A 23081-nucleotide genomic window follows, 5' to 3' on the forward strand; every position below is an offset into this window, starting at 1 on the left:
TCTAAAGTGGCAAAGGTCAACTCTTTATTTATTTATTTAGAGAGAGAGAGGGAGAGGGAGAGAGAGCGTGAACGGGGGTGAGGGGAAGATGGAGAGGGAGAAGCAAGCTCTCCTCTGAGCAGGGCACCCAATGCAGGTCTTGATCCTAGGACCCTAAGATGGTGACCTAAGCTGAAGGACGATGTGTAACTGACTGAGCTACCCAGGTGCCCCTCAAAGGCCAATACTTAAATGCCATCCTGGGAGAGCACATCATTCATTCCTGGGCTGCCTCCTACCTCCTTCAGAATTTTGAGAATGAAATGTTCTGGATGAGACACTTCCCTGGGCAGCATGTTTGAGACATTTGCACTACAAAGAATGCTCTGTTTATCTTACTTTGCACAGCTGCACAGAAAAGATTGTTTAAAACTCTTTTTTGCATTCTGTCTTTTGGGGGAACCCTGTCAGGAAATTTATGACCATCTCCTGGAAGTCCCAGTCTCTCGGGACCAATTAAACCACTATCGGAATGTGGCTGAAGACGCTCGAAGTGAACTGGCGGCAACTTTGGTCAAATTTGAATGTGCTCAGTCTGAGGTAAGACTATGCATCTTCATGACTTAGAAATGGGCCATTTTAGCATCTTACAGAGTGAAGCAGAATGTAGAAGTGAGTAGAAATAGGATGGGAGGACACAGCTTTATATCTTTTGGCAAAGGTGATAATTACTCCTATGGTGCGCCTGCTCCCCTCACTGTAGAGAATTCCTGAAAGGTTATGCATTTGCCATGGTGCAAAGCATGGTGACATAGGCTGGATCCTAGAGGTCAGAGATGCTTCACAACCTTGCGAGACCTGGGGACACCTGATGACTTTGGTTGAAGCTTGGCATTGGGGCACTTTTAGCATCACCCTGAATATGTACATTTAATATAGTTTGCTTGGCAATCTGGATCTCTTAGGATAGAATTCTGGGTCCCTTTCTAGTGCTGGTTCTGACTGGCTGGGGAAGATTCTAGGATGAAGGACGATGATTGGGATCCATCTATCATCTGGGCTGGATCAGGTCTGTTGTGGAGTTTCTGAGAGAGTCTCTCTAGATCCATTCTGCTCACAGCCTGGTGGCCCTGAGACATCCTAAGCTTGCCTGTGAGGTAACGAGTGCTGCCAGGAATCCACTGAGTGATGATTTTATACCTTGTGTGTGTGTGTGTGTGTGTGTGTGTGTGTTGAACAATTGTATGCATGTATACTCACAGTTGCAAAGAAGTACATGCATTCATAAAGTCTTCACATAGGGTGGACCTGACATTTTAATAGGGGTACATACATTGTTAAGTATTTTGATGCCATAGAATTCATGAAAGTTAAAGTGCTTGTTTTATATAAATTCTATAAGGATTTTCCTTTTCTTCCATATTTTTCTCAGAAATCTGAATATTATTTTCTTATTATTAATATATATATTTTTACCATCCACAATAAGGATCCATCCAGAAGGCAAGTGGGAGAAATACAGTGATATATCAAACAGTCTGTATCTTCTTAGGAACCAGTTGTGGCCATGAAATAACAAATATCTTAGCTTGTAGGTTTCTTTCTTTCTTTTTTTTTTTAAGATTTTATTTATTTATTCATGAGAAAGAGAGAGAGAGAGAGGCAGAGACACAGAAAGAGGGAGAAGCAGGCTTCTGCAGGGAGCCTGACATGGGACTCAATCCCGGGACTCCAGGATCACGTCCTGGGCCAAAGGCAGGCACCAAACCGCTGAGCCACATGGGGATCCCAGCTTGTAGGTTTCTTGTTTCGTTGTCTGTCAGCAGCAATACAGATTTATTTATTTTTTAAAGATTTTATTAACTTATTTGAGAGAGAGAGAGAGAGAATGAGCAGGGGGAGGGGCAGAGGGAGAGGGAGAAGCAGATTCCCCACTGAGCAGGGAACTCGACTTGGGCTCGATCCCAGGATCCTGGGATCATGACCTGAACTGAAGGTAGAAAGAAGCTTAACCGAATGAGCCACCCAGGATCCTGGGATCATGACCTGAACTGAAGGTAGAAAGAAGCTTAACCGAATGAGCCACCCAGGTGCCCCAGCAATAGATTTAGAAAACGAGTTACCATTGCAAAATATTCCATTGCTTTTTGCAAAGTATACCATAAATGTCTCTGAGTGACACTAAATCATTCCAAGACATTGCTCAATTGATGTCGAAAGAGACAGGATACGAAGTCCATTATTTGGGCAAAAGTTCCCATCTGGTGGTGCAAATACACATATAAAAAAAAAAAAAAAAAGAAAGTTGGATTAAGTCACGAACGAAAGAGTGAGATTTGAAATTACAGTTTTGGGTTCCTTAAAAGTACATCATACTTAGGCCATTGAAATCGTTTTCCTCCTTTTTATGTTTTTTCTGTGTTAGCTTCGAGACCTCCGCTCCAAGCTGCTGTCTAAAGAAGCCTTCTGTCAAGAGTTGAAAGCTGAAATGGAGAATTACAAAGAAAATAATGCTAGAAAATCATCTCTCCTCACCTCTCTGAGAGACAGAGTTCAGGAGCTGGAAGAAGAATCAGCAGCACTTACCGCTTCTAAAATTAGAACGGAAATCACAGCTCACACTGCAATCAAGGAGAACCAGGAGTTAAAGAAGAAAGTTGCAGAACTAGATGAGAGCTTCCAGTAAGGGTATTTCAATATATTTCTTAGTTGTTAGCATTAAAATACTAGCTCCTGTAGCTGGATATGCCTTGGAAGGTACTGGTGTGTTGTTGTTGTATTTGGCCCTGAAACTCAATTTGAAAAAAAAAAAAAAATTTGAACCTCAAATATCTTTGGAGTCTTGAAAATTTTTCTCAAGCTCTTTTCCAAATGTTACGAGGGATCTTAACAAATAAGGCATTGTCCTAAGCATGTTTATGTACGATTGATTAGGGCTGCAAATGTTCATATATAGAATTTGGAAGATTTTCTGTAAGTAGAGGTTTAACCAGAGGTGGTGGAGTAGCACACAGAGGGAGGTGTTTATTCAGAAGCTAGCTGTAAAAACTACCCTGGAAGCCCAGACCACTCCAGACCACCCCGAACGCTCCTCATTAGGTTTTATTGCAGGTTATATGCAGAAAACTCATGAGACCTGGGTTTTCCACACTTAGTTCTGGCAAAAGGTAATTTTGAGACAAAACTGGGAACTGGTTGTTCCTAAAATATACTTTTAAAATTTTACATGTAATAACTTAAATAACTTTAATAATATGATACTTTTATTTATTTTACTTATTTATATTTTTATTCCATCTTATTTTTATTTTACTTATTCCATCTTAAAAAAAAAATCAATACCTCCAACTCTTGTCTTCTTTTTCTTTTTCTCCCTCCACTGACAGCAAAACTCCTTAAAATGTTTGCATAGACTTACAGTCTCCAGTTCTTCTCCTTTCTTCTCTCTTGGGTCTCCTCTCCTGAAACCACTCACCACAGTGACCAGTGACCACACATTGCAGATGATATGGTTAGCCTTTATCTCACTTGATCCACCAGTATATCAGGCACAGTTGGTCTCTCTCTTTGAACCACCTTCTTCTTCTGGCTGCCAGGGTATGACACATGCCTGCTTTCTATCTTTCATTTCTAGATGCCGTGCTGTAGTCTCTTTTGTTTTCCCCCCTCTCATCTTATTGACTTCCAAAGACTGGAGTGCTCTGGCACTCAGTCTTTGAATCTCTTCTGGTTTCTATCTAAATTCACTCTCTTGATGATCTCATCTAGTCCCATGACTTTAAATATGATTTAAATGCTACTGACACCCACGTTTCTCTATCTTTCCTGGACGTCTTCTTAGAGCTCAAGAAAGACCCACACAGTTTACTGCCTGGTGGGAATTGTCATGCAGATGTCCAATGGGCATCTCAATCGTAACATGGGCAAGACGGAACTCCTGCTGTTCCCACAGAACCCTCCTGCTCCTTTCCTCGTCTCTAATGATAATCCCATGCCTCTAGACATCAGGTCAACAATCTTGGTCATCATCCTTGGCCCTCTTGCTTTCACACTCTGTGTCTGTTCCTTCAAGTCCCCTCGTCTCTACCTTCAAAATAAATTTACATTTTAACTACTTCCCATTGCTGCCCTCATTGCCACTAACTTGATTCAAGGGACTGCCATCTCTCTCCTGGATTTTTGCAGTAGCCTCCGAAGTGATTTTCCTGCTGCTGCCTGTGCCCCTCACAGCCAGAGTGATCCTGTAAAAACACAAATTAGATCTTGTCGGTCCTGTGCTCAAAGGCCTATAGTGACTTCTCTTCTTACTCGGAAAAGACAAAGGATATTCTATGACCTAGAAGACTCATCCTGACCTGGTTTTGCTTCCATTCTCTTATTCTTTCCATTTCAGCTCACTGGCTTCTTTGCTGTCCTTTGAATGTAAGAGGTGTATTCCTACCTCAGGACTTTTTCACTCACTAATCACTTGGCCTGGAAAGCTCTTCGTCTAAATATTGCATGGCTGTCCCTCTGCTCCCTTTAGGTCTTCACTCAGAAGTCACCTTCTCAGTGCGGTCTTCTATGAGTGACAACATCTAAAATTTTACTCTGCTCCTCTCCCCCCACCGCAAATATTTCTTACTCCCTTTCCTGCTTAATTTTTTCTCTCCAGCGGTTTTTTGGTAACAGTATACATTTCATATACATTGATTTTGATTACTATCCCTCTTCCCAACTAGAACGTAAGCTCCATGAAGGCAAGGATGTCCATCTGTTCTTTAACTATTGTATTTTTAGTACCTTTAATAGGGCTTGATGCATAGTGAGTACCCAATAAATATTTATCAAATAAATGAGTAACACAAATGATACATACTAATTGTAAAAAAATATTTTTAGGATATATAAAATTGCCAAAAATATTAAAATTACTCAAGACCTTATGATTCCTGAGAAGCCATACTTCAGATTTTAGTGAATGGGCTTTCAGATAGTTGTACATCTATGATGACATGTAATGAATTCTTTTTTTTTTTACTGAATAATATGTTGTAGATACATACTTTTAAAGATTTTATTTATTTATTTATTTATTTATTTATTTATTTATTTATTTATTTATAGATCTGGAGCAGGGGGAGGGACAGAGGGAAAAGGAAAGATAGAATCTCAAGCAGGTTCTGCAGTGAGTATGGAGCCCGATGTGGGGCTTGATCTCACGACCCTGAGACCATAACCTGAGCTAAAATCAAGAGTCAGACGCTTAACCAACTGAGCCACCCAATTGCCCTTATGTTGTAGATATTTTAAAAAGTTATTCATTATATCATCTTCAATGGCCCATGGTACCCAATGCGTAAAATATCATAATTTACTTATCAATTCTTTTTGTTATTTCCAATAGAATTAGTTTCACTCAAAAAATTATTATAAACCAAGATGCATGGGACGCCTGGGTGGCTCAGTGGTTTAGCGCCTGCCTTCGGTCCAGGGTGTGATCCTAGAGTCCCGGGATCAATTCCTGCATTGGGCATCCTGCGTGGAGCCTGCTTCTCCCTCTGCCTGTGTCTCTGCTTGTCTCTCCGTGTCTCTCATGAATAAATAATAAAAATCTTTAAAAAAATAAAAAAATAAACCAAGATGCAATGAATATTCGTGTATAGTCATATTTTCATATTTATGTGATTATGTCCTTAGGGTAGATTCCTAGAACTTTGTTGGGTCCAAGTGAAATGCAAATAGAAGTGAGAATAGTTCGGCCACCCTTAGGATGAAGAAAGCAAGATTGAAGTCTTGGAGTGAATGGGTGGAATCATACACATAAATCAACCCATGTCCTAGCATTAGCTGTGCCTTTCATGAGTCAGAGAGACTGAATAAATATTACCTTTAAATGCTGCAAATAAGAACTTAGAGATATATTGATGTTGGTCTTTTATTGTTATACATTTTTCTAACTAGAAATATACGCTTTTGAATGTATGCAATTATATGCTTTGTTAATCTTTGAATAGAGTGAAAGAATTTGCAGTAAACACTTAACATGGTAAAAAGAGAAAGCAATAATCATGTTTATTATCTTGAATACTGAAAAAATGATACCAGATTACCAAAATGATTCTAATTTGCTTTTAAAGTATGTCCATTTTTTTAATGATCTTTTAGTCTCTGATATTTCACTAGAAATAGACCTGTGCTATTTCAGCAAACTTATCTGAGATTTGAAATGAAATATTCAGAGCAGAGTATAATCAACGGATTTTCCTTGACTGGCCCATATCAATACTCTAAAAACTCTGGATGTGTGAAAACTAATAATGATCTTTGCTGATGATTGAACATCTCTTTTCTATAGGGAGAAAATCCCCTGCTCCTGTTATACTTTTTATTATAGTTATGCTTTGCCATTACCTAGGGTATGCCCTAAGCTACCCATATAGATCACTGCATAACATCTGAAAATAAAACAAGCGAATAGAAGAAATACAGCAGCACTGTCCTTCATGAGGACCCAACAGAGACTCATGACTAGATACATCCATTGTGACCTAGAGATTTACTGCCACTTTTACAGATTCTAAACAGTAGGAGATAAGAGGCAGAGTCTATCTCCTCTGCTGTTACTAGATCTAAGATGCCATGAAGATTTCTCTACATTTCTGCAAAGTGTAGGTGCCTGTTTTTCACTTTTCTCCTTCCCTCACAGAGCTTGCGTGACAATGATGTGCTCTGTGTCCAGGAAACTGGGGTTATGATAAAAATGATGATTGGATCAGAGAGCTTAAGTGTTGAACTTTGTTTTATGAATGATCTCTTCTGTTGTGTTACAACTTGACTTATGTGTTATTTGCCTTATAGAAAGTGTTTAAAGGAAATTGAGGAGAATAAGAATCAAGTCTCAAAGAATTGCAGGCAACATGAAGAATTTCTAGCTCAACTTGGTGACTGCTTAGATCCAGACAAGAAGAATGAAAAGGCATCATATGAAGATTTAATTCTAAAGGTGTATGCACATGAACAAGACGATAAATGTAGTGGTCATTCCGACATGTGCCATGAAAGGAAGTGCTGTGGTTGAATCTGTGTGTGGCAGGAGAGTGGGATAGTAGCCCAAGTATAGCATTACTTGACTGTGCGACCTGGGATAAATCTTATGTCTCTGAGCTGAGTTCCAAAATCCTTTCTAACATTATTTGGGATTAATACTCTCTGGAAAGGATTGTTTTGTCCAAAATACATTTACGCTGCCAAATACAATTAATTATTCATCATAGCAATGAGTTTTAGGGAGTTTTTTAAAATTTTAGTTACAAACAGAAGGACATATACATACAACTGAAACCAAAACCAACTGTGTCAGTTTTGGGATACTTACTTAGTATAAGGTTAAGATTAGTTCTAAAGTACTTTTTAATTTTCCATTGAAACCAAATAATAGAAATCCTACTTTAATGGTAGGTTGCCAGTAAGAAGGAAATTAGTTATATCAAGTGAATAATTCACTTGGCACATAGTGATTCATTAGGGAACCTGACAGTGTTGGAGCTCTCACCATGTCTTTGCTCATTTCACACCTTTCATACCCTTGCTTCCTGACAGATCTTCTTGCAGCCAATTTTTTTTTAAATTAAAATTCGGGTGTAATTGACATGCGACATTATATTCATTTCAGGGGTACAGGGTAATGATTCAACACTTGTGTACACTGTGAAATGATCACCATAATAAGTCTGGTCACCATCTGTCACCATGAAAAGTTAGAAAAAATTTATTATTTTTTTTCTTGGGATGAGAACTTTCAAGAGATACTTTTCTGGCAACTTTCAGATATGTACTATGATACCTTTGACTGTAATCACCATGCTGCATACCACATCTCTATCACCTATTCATTTCACAGCTGGAAGTCTGTACCTCCCAACCACCTTCACCCATTTCACCCACTCCACAATCCTCCCCCCACTGGCAACAACTGCTCTGTTCTTCATATTCTTGAGCTTTTGTTTTGTTTGCTCATTTGTTTTTTAGATTCCACATATAAGTGAAATCATAGAGTAATTATTTTTCTCTGACTTATTTCACTTAGCATAATACTCTCAAAGTCCATCCATGTTGTCACAAATGGCAAAATTTTATTCTCTCTCTGGTAGGGTGGGCAGAGAGAGAGGGAGAGAGTGAATCTTTTTTTTTTTTTTTTTGAAGATTTTATTTATTTATTCATGAGAGACACACAGAGAGAGGCAGAGGGAGAAGCGGGCGCTCCGCAGGGAGCCTAATGCGGGGCTTGATCCAAGGACCCCGGGATCATGCCTTGAGCCAAAGGCAGATGCTCAACCACTGAGCCACCCAGGCATCCCAGAAGAGAGAGAATCTTAAGCAGGTTCCATGCCCAGCACAGAGCCCAGCTTAGGGTTCCATCTCATGACCCTGAGCCAAAATCAAAGTTGGATGCTTAACTGACTGAGCCACCCAGGCACTCCATTTCATTCTCTTTAATGGCTGAGTAGTATTGCAGATTTTATATATATACTTTTTTATGTATATAATTTTACATATATATGTAATTTTTATACATGTATCTTTATTCATCTATTGATAGACACTTAGGTTGTTTCCATAGCTCAGTTATTGTAAATAATGCTGTAATGAACATATGAGTGCATATATATTTTCTTTATTCATTTTAGAAAGATAGAGCGTGTGAGCATGAGCAGGGTGAGGAGCAGAGGAAGGGGGATAGGCTGAGTCCATGCTGAGCATGGAGACTCATGTGGGGCTTGATCCTAGGACCCTGAGATCATGACCTAAGCAGAAATCAAGAGTCAGATGCTTAACCTACAGAGCCACCCAGGCAATCCACATAAATCTTTTCTAAATAGTGTTATTATTTTCTTGGGATAAATACTCAGAAGTGGAATTTCTGGATTGTGTGGTAATTCTATTTTTAATTTTCTGAGGAATCTCCATTCTGTTTCCCATAGTGGCTGCACCAATTTGCATTCCTAGCCATAGCGCACAACGTTTCCCCTTTCTCCACATCTTCTCCCACAGTTATTTTTTATCTTTTTGATATTAGCCATTCTGACAAATGTAAACTGAAACCTCACTTGGTTTGGATTTGTATTTCCTGGATGGTGAATGATGTTGAACATCTTTTCATGGGTCTCTTTTCCATCTGTATGTCATCTTTGGAGAAATGGCTATTCAAGTCCTCTGCCTGTTTTTTTCCTCTATGAGTTCTTTATATATTTTCGATATTAACCCCTTATGAGGTATATGATTTTCAGATATTTTCTTCCCATTCAGTAGGTTGCCTTTTCATCTTATTGATGGTTTTCTTTGCCATGATGTAATCTTGCTTGTTCACTTTTGCTTTTATTGCCTTTGCTTTTGGAGTCAGATCAAAAAAAAAAAAAAATACATTGCCAAGACTGATGTCAAGGAGCTTACTGCCTGTGTTTTCTTCCAGGAATTTTATGGTTTCATGTCTTATATTCAAATCTTTAATCCATTTTGAGTTCATTTTTGTATGAGCTATAAGATGGTAGTCTAGTTTTTTCTTTTGCATGTGTCTGTCCAGTTTTCTCAACACTGCTTATTGAAGAGACTGTGAATCTATAGGTTGCTTTGAGTAATAGAGACATTTTAACAATATTAACTCTTCCAGTCCATGAGCACAGAATACCTTTCCATTTATTTGTGTCTTCTTCAATTTCTTTCTTCTATGCAGCCATTCTTAAAGGCCACTTCTCAGACTTTTATTAGTAAGCTTCCCCACTGTATTTCCTGAAAGCTGTAAAATCATTTCAGTTAACTTCAAGAAGTGTTCCACTTCACTGATGGGTTTTGAAAGCTCAGGCCTGATAACCTTGAGAGTTCTGGATGCATCTCCTCTTCCTTGTTGCTCAATAGTGACCAGGAGCCTGGCTATAAAAGTCCACAGGGCAGTGTAGCTTGGGAGATTGTTTGTAAAGCCACATGATGGGGAAAAGAGAATGAAGAACCTCTCCTTTTATGAAACACTTTCCCCACATCAGAGCCTAGCTCCACATACTAGTCTGGGAGTTGATACTGTATGAATTATGCCTCATTGTTTTCTGTATTTCAAATGCTTTGACATTCTCCTTGCTGACCCAGGAGAGACTGACTCAGAGGGTTAGCCAGTTCCTTATAAATGACTCTCCCAGGAGCAGGGCTTCAATATGCAAACGAACTGCTCCCACATTGCAGCCATTTTCTGTCTCAGGCTCTGGGCCACTGTCCAGCTCCCCTAATCACCACAGGGCTAGGTACCAGACAACTAGGAACAGTCCCTGCACCCCTCAGATTTCTCAAACTAGCCAAACCCATACCTGCTTCCTTCACCTCACTTACTCCTTCCCGGAGAAACTGCAGTAGGGACTCTTGCCCCTGGTTTTCTCTTGCTGTCCAAATCTCCTGACTGACCCAGTGCCTCCTTGTGTGGCTATGGCATGGTGTGCCCCCTCTTCTTACTACACTTGATCTTAGCCAAAAGGCCCAGAAACGATTGTGCCCCCTCCTCTTGAGAACTGTGAGTAACACATGGTTTTTCAATGGCGGCTCTCTCTAGATCTGTTCACCTCATGTACCTGAATAACAGAAGAAACTATATTTTAAAACAGATTCTGGGATTCTAGGGCTTCAGCATCTCAAATTAAAAAAAAAAAAAAAGTCACTGGCCAAGAGCAGAAAGGCTGTTGTCTTGATCAATATTTACTAGGAGTTCCCCTGAGAAGGGGAACAAAACCACTCCTTCAGTTTTTAGACCATTTCCTAATGGTTTCCTAACCACATGTGCACACACGCTCCCAAGAAACCAAGAACGCATTCCTAAGGACTTATTTGACATTGATCTATTTCACAGATATTTATTTGTCTTTATTTTTAAGAAAGATTTTATTTATTTATTTGAGAGAGAGAGAGAGAGAGTGCACAAGTAGGTGGAGAAGCAGAGGGAGAGGGAGAAGCAGGCTCCCTGCTGAGCAGAGAGCCAGATGTGGGGCTTGATCCCAGGACCCTGAGATCATGACCTGAGCTGAAGGCAGATGCTTAACCGACTGAGCCACCCAGGTGCCCCCATTTTCCAGATATTTAGTGAGTGACTACTCTCTGCTAGATGAGGTCCCAGGTGCTGGTGGTGCCACAGTGAATGAGATAAGACTAAATCTGTGCTCTTCTAGAAGTTTGTTACTGTGAGACAATGAAGAAATATATAACTAATATCCCACATAGTAAAGGTGAAGAAAAACAAATGGGGATGTGGAGATAGAGAATGAGGCATATTTAGAGGCATGGCAGGCTAGTTTAGGGAGACAGGCTGAGGAGTGCCCCTTGAGGTAGGGGCATTTATTAAAATTATTTTTTAAATTCAATTAATTAACAATAGTGTATTATTAGTTTCAGAGATAGAGTTCAGCGATTCATTAGTCTTATATAACACCCAATGCTCATTACATCACATGCCTTCCTTAATGCCCATCACCCAATTACCCCATCCCCCACCCTATCCCTTCCAGCAACCTCAGTTTGTTTCCTATGATTAAGAGTCTCTTATGGTTTTTCTCCCTCTCTGACTTAGTCTTATTTTTCCCTTTCTTCCCCTATGAACCTTTGTTTTGTGTCAAAATTCTACATATGGGTGATCATATGGTATTTGTCTTTTTCTCATTAGCTTATTTCACTTAGCATGATACCCTCTAGTTCCATCCATATCGTTATAAATGGCAAGATTTCATTTTTTTCATGGTTGAGTAATATTCCATTGTACATATATCACATCTTCTTTATCCATTCATCTGTCGATGGACATCTTGGCTCTTTCCACAGCTTGGCTATTGTGATATTGCTGCTATAAACATTGGGGTACAAGTGCCCCTTTGGATCATCACATTTGTATCTTTGGGGTAAATACCTAGTAGTGCAATTGCTGGGTCTTAGAGTAGCTCTGTTTTCTACTTCCTGAGGCAAGTCCACAGTTTTGCAGAGTGGCTGCACCAGCTTGCCTTCTGAAGTTGAGACTTTGAAAGATGTTGGGGACTGAGCATACACATATGTGGAAATGTATTTAAGAGAGTGGAAACAGCCCTGAGTTGGGAGCAGGGCACCATGTTGGCCAGGTGCTGAGGCTGAAAGCTGTGTTCCTCCCCCCAGAGTGTCATAACACAGATACTGACTCTGTAATGTGGGGTCCTAGCTCTTCCTGTAGGCGTCCTCATGGCCTTAACAGGCTAAGGTGTCTACAGGGCTGGTTCCCTGGGCCAACGAGCGTGTCTGATTTCATTTTCTCTACTTGTAGATCTTAACAAATCTTATTAATGCTTTCAGCTGACAATCCAAATGCACAACATAGAGAGTGAAAAGCTCTACTAATCCCAATGGTAGCCACTGTATGAGCATGTTATTCAGGATTTTTCTGTGCTTGTATTAATTAGAAAGATTTTCTTTTTAAAAAGAGTCCGGCTTTCTTCTCCGTATTTCCTCCCTGTGCCAGGTAGTGCCTTGCATGCAGTTGGTGCCAGTGGACGTGGGCAGAATAGAACTCCTTTGCTTCCTCACCCGCTGTAATCTCTGTAGACCATCACCTTTCCTTGATTATTTAAACTGGGGGCTTGCTGACGCTGGCTCTGTTGGGAAGCATTTGGCAAGACTCTCAGCAATGTTGCCCTGGAGCTATCTTTTGATTAATTTTAATTTGATCACTGGGTCTGTGCATAACAACAGAGTTTAGAAGCTGCATTTGAAAATGTGTTCTTTTGAGTGGAGGGAGGAATAGTGCTTTCAGTGGTTTCATGTGATAATGCAGTCAGCAGGGTATGTAGATCAGAGTTGCTTGGAGGAAGCGGTATGAAATTGTTAATTTTTATAGGATAGCTGTAATTGCTTTCTCTTCAGCTTAGAGAGCTGTGCGAAGAAAATGCATTCGTCAAAGGACAGATTGTTACTCTTGAAGAGACTATAAATGTCCATGAGATGGAAGCAAAAGCTAGCAGAGAAACCATCATGAGGCTGGTTTCAGAAGTAAACAGAGCGCAGGAAAAAGCTGCCTCCTGCACTAAAGAGAAAGGCAAGCTGAACCAGGTACAGTATGTGAAGTGTGAGTGTGCATCTCTGATCATGTTTATAAAGCAGAAATTGAAAACCAGATGTGGGTGAGCACACTGGCATTACTGACCACAGTTTCCAAAGGCTGCTGTCAGCAGGAGGCCTGTGGGGGGAACTCAGTGACCTGAGCAGGCCATTTGATACAGTTTTTCCCTAATTAGAAAAAAAAGAAATACAACACATTTAAAAGTAGAGTTTTTTGAGACTATGTCCGACTTCAGTTAGACTTGAAGGATTTTTAAAACTCACACATTAATTTTTTTGGACTAATAGGTAATGCATCCAGCAGATACAAAGTTCCAAATAGACATAAGGGTATATGGTGAAAATCTTCCCCTACCCCCTCCCACCACCCACCCAGTTGTTCTCTGTCAACAATTATTTTATATATACCTTTCTAGATATGTTCTATGATTTATATACTTATTCTTTTTTATTTAATTTTAATACAAATGGCAACAGGCTCTGCATTATATATTTTTCTTTTTTGCATTATATTTATCTTTAATACAAAATGGTAATATACCACGCACTATTATGAGCAAGGCTGCTATGCATAATCATTTATTATTTGTCATGCATGAGAATGTATCAATAATTAGACAAAACCCTTGACATATACTTGCGAGGACGAAGGATATAGGTATTATTTAGAAGATACTGTCAAAAGGAAGTGCCTCAATGCTAACTAGACCTTTATTTGCACAATGAATTGTTTGTTCTTTTCAAATTACCTAAAACCCTGTTTGAGCATGCAAATTGTATGATTTTTGAACACTCTATAATCTTTCAGTTATATTTTTATATTTTTGCAACAAAGAAACTAATAATGGGATTAATAATAATGATGAATTTTCAAAAGTGAAAGTGAGCCAGGGCAATCAGTTAAGAAAATACATAAGAGACAATTAAGAGGTAAAGAAGATGTAGTATATACATATTTTTAAGATTTTATTTAGTTTTTCATGAGAGACACAGAGAGAGGGGCAGAGACATAGGCAGAGGGGGGAGAAGCGGGCTCCCTCTGGGGAGCCTGATGTGGGAGTGGATCCCGGGATCATGCCCTGAACCGAAGGCAGATGCTCAACTGCAGAGCTACGCAGGTGTCCCAAGGAGATGTAGTTTAAAATTAGTTAATGACTAGACTGGATTCAGGTTAAATGTTTCTGGCAAGGATATTTCAAAGGTTAAGTTGTATACTTCATGTTGTAGGCAAGTAATGCTAGTTATTACTCATTGGCTGACACTAAATTTGATTGCCCATCTCTTTAGCATAAAGGGACATTATTTCTGATAATTGGCAGGTTATTTCTGTTCCTCATTAACTTTACTAAGTGGTGTTATCATCATTGATTCTTGCCTGGATTAATTTACATCATGGATTGCAAAAAGGTAGTATTATAATTTTACTATTCCGTTTCCTTATTAGCTCTATTCTCCTGTAGAGAATAGCTTTTTATTTCTTTTCAGTTCTATGGACACATGGATTTTCATTTATTTAGTATGTTACAATCACTTTTTTTTGTACTCCAGATTCACTAAATTGGCCCAGCAGCAGCCCCTTCTGGATGGTCTCTGTGATCTTATAACCTGACTCTAGTCCTTTAACACTTCTTGCTTTTTCTGACCGAATACAGCATTTTAGGCTCACTTAGAATTTTCAGACCACAAAACTAAAATCAACTTGTTCCGTAGGGAGCATTAGTTCCTTTTACTGGAGAATGGTGCTTAAAACCAAGATTTAGGCTGTAGGTGTGCTCATTGCTGTTGGGGTATCATTTCTTTTGGTGGAAAAAGCTAGAAATACATTTTTAGTAGTAAACTAATATTGGTATTTTTATTTTTTATCTTTTTATTTTAAAAAGATTTTATTTATTCATGAGAGACACACAGAGAGAGGCAGAGGCATAGGCAGAGGGAAAGCAGGCTCCCTGTAGGGAGCCTGATGTGGGACTCTATCTTAGGACCCTGGTATCACACCCTAAGCTGAAGGCAGATGCTCAACCACTGAGCCACCCAGGTACCCCAATACTGGTATTTTTAATTAAAAGCAATATTTAGAGTTTTAAAATATCTTTTTGTTTTATATTTTTTGAATCTAATCATAATATATACTTGTTTGCTTTGCCTTACAGTATATATAAAGTTATTTCAAAATTAAACTTTTAATATTTTACATACAAGTTAGCCTTCTGAGTGAAGTTTAAGGCTCTCAGAATTTTTGCATAATGTTATCAGCAGTCATTACTAACATGGTCACCATTTATCGATCATTTACCATTAGCACAGTCATTATGCTAAGTGTACTTTGCCCATGTTCACGTAGCAGCAAAGAAGCAAGGCTGCGATTTTAATCTTGGTCATTACATGATTATGTTATCATCAGTAACCCCTTGCCATGTACATTCACAGCTATCTCTTACATACCAGTCTGATGCCAAAAATTACTTGTTGGTGGAACAACAGCAATAAGTAGCTATGCAGATTTCCTTAGTGAATGAATGACTTTAATTCAATTACAAATAGTAATTATTAAATTAGCAAGCTTTGAAAATTAGGAAGAATTTAATATTTATCTATAAAAATACATTTCTGAAGATTAGCAGTAGAAAATGTGTTAAGAGCACCTTAACAAAAACCAGAACTATTTCTTTTCATATATGTGCCTTTACTTGTAAATGATGCCATGTTGTTCAGACTTGGAACTCATACTCATTTTGGAATGAAGTTCCTGCCAAAATAATAAAAATTGTAAAAAAATATATGGGCAATAAAAAACTTGAGGTCTTTAATAAAGTGCTCATTCATAGGATTATGACTCTAGAGATTTACTACTGAAAAATACTGTCATGTGGTTTTAGTGACACATTAATGACTTTAGGAAGGGTCTTCATACTGCTTTCTAAAGCTCTATTTTTGAGCTAGGAAACTTGCTTTATTAGTGAAGCCCAGAATGACTTCAGAAGTAGTAGTATTTGCAGGCTGGGGTGCCATTTTTACGAAACTCAACTTTTGTCATTTTTCTTAATTACTTTGTTCACTTAATGACTTTTACTTTATGAAAATTTCCCAAGTAAAAATCAAGATGATTTATTATATGTATGGAAAATATATTACTTGAAAATCTTGAGTTAATATTGAAGTATGTTTTAACAACTATCAAAGATTGGCACTTTTTCTTTCAGTTATTTTGAAATAATCTAGTGTTGAAAAACGTAAGCACTTTCCTTACACAAGCCACATGCACTTTCTATAGACTGTATAAGTTCAGATCAGCAGATCAGAAACTAAACTTACTTATGGGATTTCAGACAGCTTCATTTCTTTCTTACTGTTCACATTTCCTTTAATTCTGCTAGCTAGCATTGAAGCTAAGAAAGAATATTGGTTTTGGAGTCAGGCAGGTCTGGTTTGGAAGGATGTCCCTTTTGCTTTTTTTGGTTTGTTACTCTAAAGTAGTGGATGAAAGAGAGAACAGAATGAAAACAGTTAACAGGGAGTAGAGGGGTTAAGAGTCTAGGCTGTCAGGTTTTTATCCAGGCTCCAGAATCATTTGGCTGTGTGATCTGAGGCACATGACCTTACCTCTTGGAACCTCAGTTTCTTGTCTGTAAAATAGAAAAATAATTTAAGGATCTATCTCTTACAATTATTCTTAGCATTGCGTGACATGACATAACATACATGAAGTAGTCAGGACATGCCCATCACATAATTGATGCTTAGTGTTTTTATTTCCTTTTCTTTTTTTATTAAAGATTTTATTTATTTATTCATGAGAGACACAGAGAGGGCGGGGGCAGAGACACAGGCAGAGGGAGAAGCGGGCTCCATGCAGGGAACCTGACGTGGGACCCGATCCCGGGTCTCCAGGATCAGGCCCTAGGCAGTGCTAAACCTCTGAGCCACCTGGGCTGCCCTATTTCCTTTTCCTAGTTATGTACTTTTACTTAGGGATCCAAAGAAAAAATTATTTTAAGGGTACGGGCATATGGAAATAAGTTCCTGGAAGTGAGGACTTACTAGGATAAATTACTAAAGGAATAGATCTCTTTACTATCCTAGATTCACGACATTGGAAGTGACCTTAAGGCCTTTTAGAATCTAGATCACATTACCCTGTATGTGAAATCAGAATCTTTAAAATGTTACTGTCTAGCTAATTTCCAGCCTTCCCTTGAACTCTTCCAGAGACAGGGAACTCACTACTGGACAAGGAGGTCTATATTCTCTCTATAGTTCTTCTTCTTTTTTAAATATTTATTTGAGAGAGAGAGAATGTGTGGGAGGGGCAAGAGGGAGAAGGAGAGGAGAGAGAATCCCAGGCAGACTCTGCATGGAGCTAGGAGCCCAGATGCAGGGCTCGATCCCATGACTATAGATCATGACCTGAGCCAAAATCAAGAGCTGGCTGCTCAACCCACTGCAGCCCCCAGGTGCCTTGCCCCTCTCTGTGTAGTTCTAATTGTTTGACTGTTCTTCATTATAGCAAGTCAGGATCAGCATCCCTATAATTTACATCCTCATCCTGGTTCTTCCTTAATGAAACTTCATAGAATAAAATAAAATTTCTTTCTTATGGCTAACTTTAAAGCATTTGAAGACATTTATCATGGATTTCTAAGTCTTTTCTTTCGGTTAAACAGCCTGTAGTTTTCAAACTTTGAACCTTCTTTCTTATCATCTGTGTGAGGTTGGGAAAATTCTAGCCTCTGGGTGAGGAATTAAAATGAAAATAAACACTAAAATAATATCTGCTCATATTATAAAACATTAAACTGTTATAAGACTCTGAAGTAAAATTTAAAACCCTCTCTGCTTCCACTTCTAGCCTTACTGGGGCATTCATGTCTTAGCTTCTGATAGTTACCACTGAGACTTTTAAAGGAATACATTTCTATTACTGATTCACCAATGTGAGATAGTAGTTTTAGACTTTTTGCTACAGTGTCAGAGGAATTTAATGCCTCTTAGTTTTTTACTTCTCACTCTACTTCCCTTTATTTTATTATTGTATTTACATTGTCAAGGTTTGTAATATTTACATTTTGTTCTATAATTATAATTGAGTCTTCCAAGCTTTGCCTTAGGTTCATTCTATGCATTTAAAATAAATAAAAATAGTATTTTAGATAACACAATTACAATAAATATTTTTATTACAGCTTTAATGCTAGCATGTGATGCTGAATCCATTCCATTTTGACAATGTCCCTCTTAAAATTTCCAGCTGGGAACTGTCCATGGTCCTCCAGGCACACTCTGACCAGTTCAGGGCAGACTGTTTTCAGTATGGTAGTGAAGCCCAGGAACTCGTTGGCCTCATGTACAGCCAAATTCATTGTCAACTTGTGTTGTGTTTGTCAATAACAGGAATTTCAAATTTAAGTTGAATTCTTAGTATTTTCAAAGGTTGATGATGCTAGTGGGACAGCCTAAGGGGTGTATGTGTATGTGTGTGTGTGTATTCCTATCACAATTGACTCAGCACTTTATTTATTTTTAAAGATTTTGTGTATTTATTCATGAGAGAAACATACAGAGAGAGGCAGAGACATAGGTAGAGGGTTATGCTCCCTGCAGGGAGCCCAATGTAGGACTTGATCACAGGACCCTGGGATCACAACCTGAGCCAAAGGCAAACGTTCAACCACTGAGCCACCCACGTGTCCCACATATCAGTGAATTTTTGTGTAGTATCTAATTTTTTGCTGTATTTTAATGAAAGAGCTTTGCAGATATGTCATTTTCCACATTTAGTAATCCATCCTACAGATCTATTCTTGGACCACAGGTTATGTGCATATTCTATTTTGGTAGGTGTTTATACCAGAATAACACCTATTCACACTCCCACTAACAATGTATAAGAGCACCTATTTGGGGAGAATTTCTAAGTTTATTTGTTAATTTTAACTGCAGTAGGTAAAAGTAGTCAACTGGTTTTTAATTTTATAAAATTTGTCTAGGGTTGGATGAATTAAACTCGAGCTGGAGGTTTTCCACTGGATGATAATTAATCATGTATTTTTGAGAGGCAGTTTGATCTCAGGCATATCCAAATCCACATAATAGTTAGCACCATTAAAATAGGAGACGATTGCATTAAAAAACAAAACAAAACCTTTGAATGGTTTCATCACTTAATGGATTTTCGTTGGGAATTGATAAAGACATGCATTTAATTGGGAAGGTAAATTGAATGCCTTAATCATATTATTTACAACCATTTTTGTTAAAAGTAATTGTGAAGGGGTCATTATTCATTTCTTGCATTTGGTAGGTCTAAAGCTAAAGACAAATGAAAAGTTAAAAAATTTTGTTTACCAGGTGATCCTTATCACTATCTCTATAAGGGCTGTCCTTTTTTGCAAATGTGATTTCCTATGTGGAGGTCAGCCCTGATTTTTGCTCCGAGGGAGCTACTTGTTTCTTATTCTGTGTGTCAGTGTGGTCTGACAACAGTCTTCAGGACCTGGCCAGTGATACTGATGTCACATTACTTGAGTGTATCCTTGAGGTAGCCATGCAACCAGATTCCACTCCAGCACTGTCTCTGCTAGCTCTGTGGGTAATTGCATTGGTAGTCTGAGGACATCTGTTTCCAGCAGATCGGCTTAGTGCTTCTAAATCCTGAATCACTTAATCAGAGCACTGAGGAAACGGCCATCCCTAAGGCCTTGTCAGTGGCTTCCAAGGCCTGTACTGCATGTGAGAAGCACCATACAGTTCACTGGGCTGAAACGTGCCCAGAAAAGAAGTCTGGCCTGCTGCCATGTGCCTTTGTATTTTATGCCCACACATGCATTTTCTGATTTTTAGCAGTCGTAAGGGTTTCTGCTTTGGATTTGTTAGGGAGTGTTATGTTTATTGGTCTCTGGGTGGAGCTGCCAGTTGATTAGTACACTCCAAACTGACAGTCTATAGTACTCAAATGAATGATATATTTTTTTGTGTGTGTATTTTGAGGATCTTTTGTACTTAGTTAAAAATGTCACTCTCTGGGTCATGGAAACTTGTCTTTTACATTAGGGGTCTTCTCTCCATAAAAGTTAATATATAATATTCTAGAGCTTAAAGGGGATTAGTATTAATTTTCATCTTTACATCATTGAATTTGGAACCTTGAGTTTTCTAACCGCATGTTAGATGGTCGTTTCTAAGTGAAACACGGGCCTAATTTATTATCATTAGTACGGATCCTGGTTACTTGAATTGAGTAGCTATTGTATTACTCTCCGAAAAGAAATCTGTAAAGTGTTAAAATATTGTATTTGGGATAAAGTGTCCTTGACTCTACTTTGAGGGCCATAATTTAATTAGCAGCAGTGGGGCTTCTCTGCAAAGAGGACTGGTATCTAAAGGGAATGGGGAAACTGGGAGCTGTTGCCAGGACTTGAGCAAAGCATTTCACAAAATAGGTTCCACAATTAGTTTAGCCATTACTTTTCTGAAGGCCAGGCTTCTCTAACTTACCTATCCACACTCGATGACTTTTATTTCAAATTGATGCCAGGGACTCCTTGATTTAAAAAAAGAAATCACCAGAAAAAAAGTAAGATATTCTCTTTTTATAAAATAAAAAGTAAAGAAGTAGCATTTTAAAGAACGTCTTTCTTGTCTCCAAGCTGTTGGTGGAGATAAATTCCTTTTAAAGTCAAGTTCTGGTGCAAAAGGTATGAGTGTATTTTAACTGGCAGCCTGAAATGTTACTGGCTTAGAGTTTAGAGGTAGAATCTGTGATGCAAAGATATTTGACCCTAACATGCTCTTTTAAATAAAAAAAAAAAAACTTTTGTTTTTTTTTTTTTTTTTTTTTTTTTTTGCCAGTTAACTAGGCTACAATACTGTAGCAATGCTGGTTATCAAGTTACTTATTCTTACTTAATGTGAACTCATGTATTTTAAAAATTGATATCAACAAATTTTTTAAAATTATTTTTAAAGATTTTATTTACTTATTTGAGAGAGAGACAGAGCATTGAGAGAACAGGAGCGGAGGGATGGGCAGAGGGAGAAGCAGACTCCCTGCTGAGCTGAGAGCCCAATGCAGGGCTTGATCCCGGGACCCTGGGAATCATGACCTGAGCCTAAGACAGTTGCTTAACCGACTGAGCCACCCAGGTGCCCCTTTAAAATTACTTTTAAAGATGTCCCTTTTATGCCTCTTTTGACCATTCTAGATTATAGTAAATAGAAGTAGGTGCACAGGTAGCCTCCTTTATGCCTTTCATTTATTTTTGTGAACCTAACAATACACATTATATTCTTTCAAATTATTATTTTTGGTGTGGTACTTTATTTCCCTCTACTTTTAATTCTTCCACCCACCAAATGGCTGGATATTTCTGTATCTTTTCTTTAGGATCTATCAGTTTTATGAGACAAAGAGATACACAGTAAGTGAGTATTGAAAGAAAGATCTGATTCTCTTTTATGCACTGATGTTTTTATGAAAATGCTACCCTATTACTTAGAATAGTGTTAAGGAGGCATCTTTCTTTAAACAATTTTTAGTGTGTAGGACTTTTAGTAGGTAGGACTCTAAGGGTTTATGGTTTATTCAGAATCAATTTCCATGTATATCAAGCTTTAGAGAAGATAGTTCTTTTTTTTTTTAAGATTTTATTTATTTATTCACAAGAGACACACAGAGAGAGGCAGAGACATAGGCAGAGGGAAAAGCAGGCTCCATGCAGGGAGCCCGATGCTGGACTTGATCCCTGGACCCCATGATCAGGATCTGAGCTGAAGGCAGACACTCAACCACTGAGCTACCCAGGTGCCCTAGAACAGATAATTCTGTAAACATTTCTATCTGTGGATTGCCTCTACCAGCATGCTAGTCAGCAATTTGTTTTTATTAACTCTTTCTCAAGGTCTACACAGAAAAGGGTTATAGGTCAGTTTCCTTCTCTTCCTAGCCGTGATTTTATATCCCTTCTCTTTCCTAGGCACCTAAGTTTACCTGACATAGCCTTTACAATTCAATAACTTCATGATGAGATGGTGGGGAACTTACAGTTAAACTGGGAATGTAGGGGTGCCTGGGGGGCTCAGTTAAGCATCTGCCTTTGGCTCAGGTCATGATCACAGGGATCTGAGCTTGAACCCCATATCAGGTTCTCTCCTCACTGGGGAGCCTACTTCTCCCTCTCCTCTGCCTGACACTCTGCCTACTTGTGCTCTCTTTCTCTCTGGCAAATAAATAAATAAAATTTTAAAAAGTAAACAATGTAATGAAGTTAATCCTTACTCCATGAAGTCTGTAAGCAAGGTAAATGAGAAGCAAATGCAGGTGTCCCTCAATGGTCGCTAACATTCCTGTCTTCACTATCTGTAACTGTTTCAGGACTTGCTCAGTGCTGTAGAGACAAAGGAAGCTCTTGAAATGGAAGTTAGGATCCTCCAAGAGAGGCTGCTTGCTGGCCAGCAGGTCTGGGATGCTTCGAAGCAGGAGCTGAACCTCTTGAAGAAAAGGTCTTGTGAGTTGGAGAAGAGTCTAGAGGCCAGCGTGGATGCGGCTGCAGCCTCGCGAAGCCAGTACTTCTCATTTAGGGAGAAAGTCGCAGCCCTGCTTAGAGGCAGCTGGGGCACGACTGGGCCAAAGGAGGATGCCATTGTGGAAAGGATCCGAGAAATGACCAGCCAAGAGGAAAGCAGGAAAAAGGCGAGTGGGAAATGGCCACTTGTAAGATTCTTAAGGACAGTAATTTGCTGTAGCATCTAAATGTGGTTTTCATTACTTTATTTTTTTAAGATTTTATTTATTCATGAGACAGAGAGAGAGAGAGAGAGAGAGAGAGAGAGAGAGGCAGAGACATAGGCAGTGGGAGAAGCAGGCTCCCTGTGGGGAGCCTGTTGCGGGACTTGATCCCAGGACTCTGGGATCAGGACTTGAGCCAAAGGCAGACGCTCAACCACTGAGCCACTCAGTGGTTTTTATTACTTTCAATTATATACCATATTTAGGGAGCCTAGAGAGTCACTTAAGTGAC

General features: G+C 38.8%; 1 protein-coding gene and 1 long non-coding RNA gene across 2 annotated transcripts in view; one reads left to right on the top strand and one right to left on the bottom strand.

Annotated features, from left to right (window-relative positions):
• CCDC170 (coiled-coil domain containing 170) overlaps window positions 1-23081 on the top strand; it is a 96674-nt gene that overhangs the window by 39667 nt on the left and 33926 nt on the right. Inside the window, 5 exon segments of the mRNA XM_038526336.1 lie at window positions 451-579; window positions 2405-2661; window positions 6820-6964; window positions 12874-13059; window positions 22436-22753. Coding sequence (XP_038382264.1) covers window positions 451-579; window positions 2405-2661; window positions 6820-6964; window positions 12874-13059; window positions 22436-22753 — 1035 coding nt within the window.
• Window positions 2000-3841, bottom strand: LOC111095762. Its single transcript, XR_005353684.1, has 4 exons — window positions 3322-3841; window positions 2566-2771; window positions 2356-2462; window positions 2000-2240 (listed from the first exon to the last, which is right to left on the bottom strand). It is a non-coding gene; the product is annotated as an uncharacterized LOC111095762 (long non-coding RNA).

The sequence above is a fragment of the Canis lupus genome, chromosome 1, assembly GCF_011100685.1.
Source record: "Canis lupus familiaris isolate Mischka breed German Shepherd chromosome 1, alternate assembly UU_Cfam_GSD_1.0, whole genome shotgun sequence".
Taxonomy (NCBI): Eukaryota; Metazoa; Chordata; class Mammalia; order Carnivora; family Canidae; genus Canis; species Canis lupus.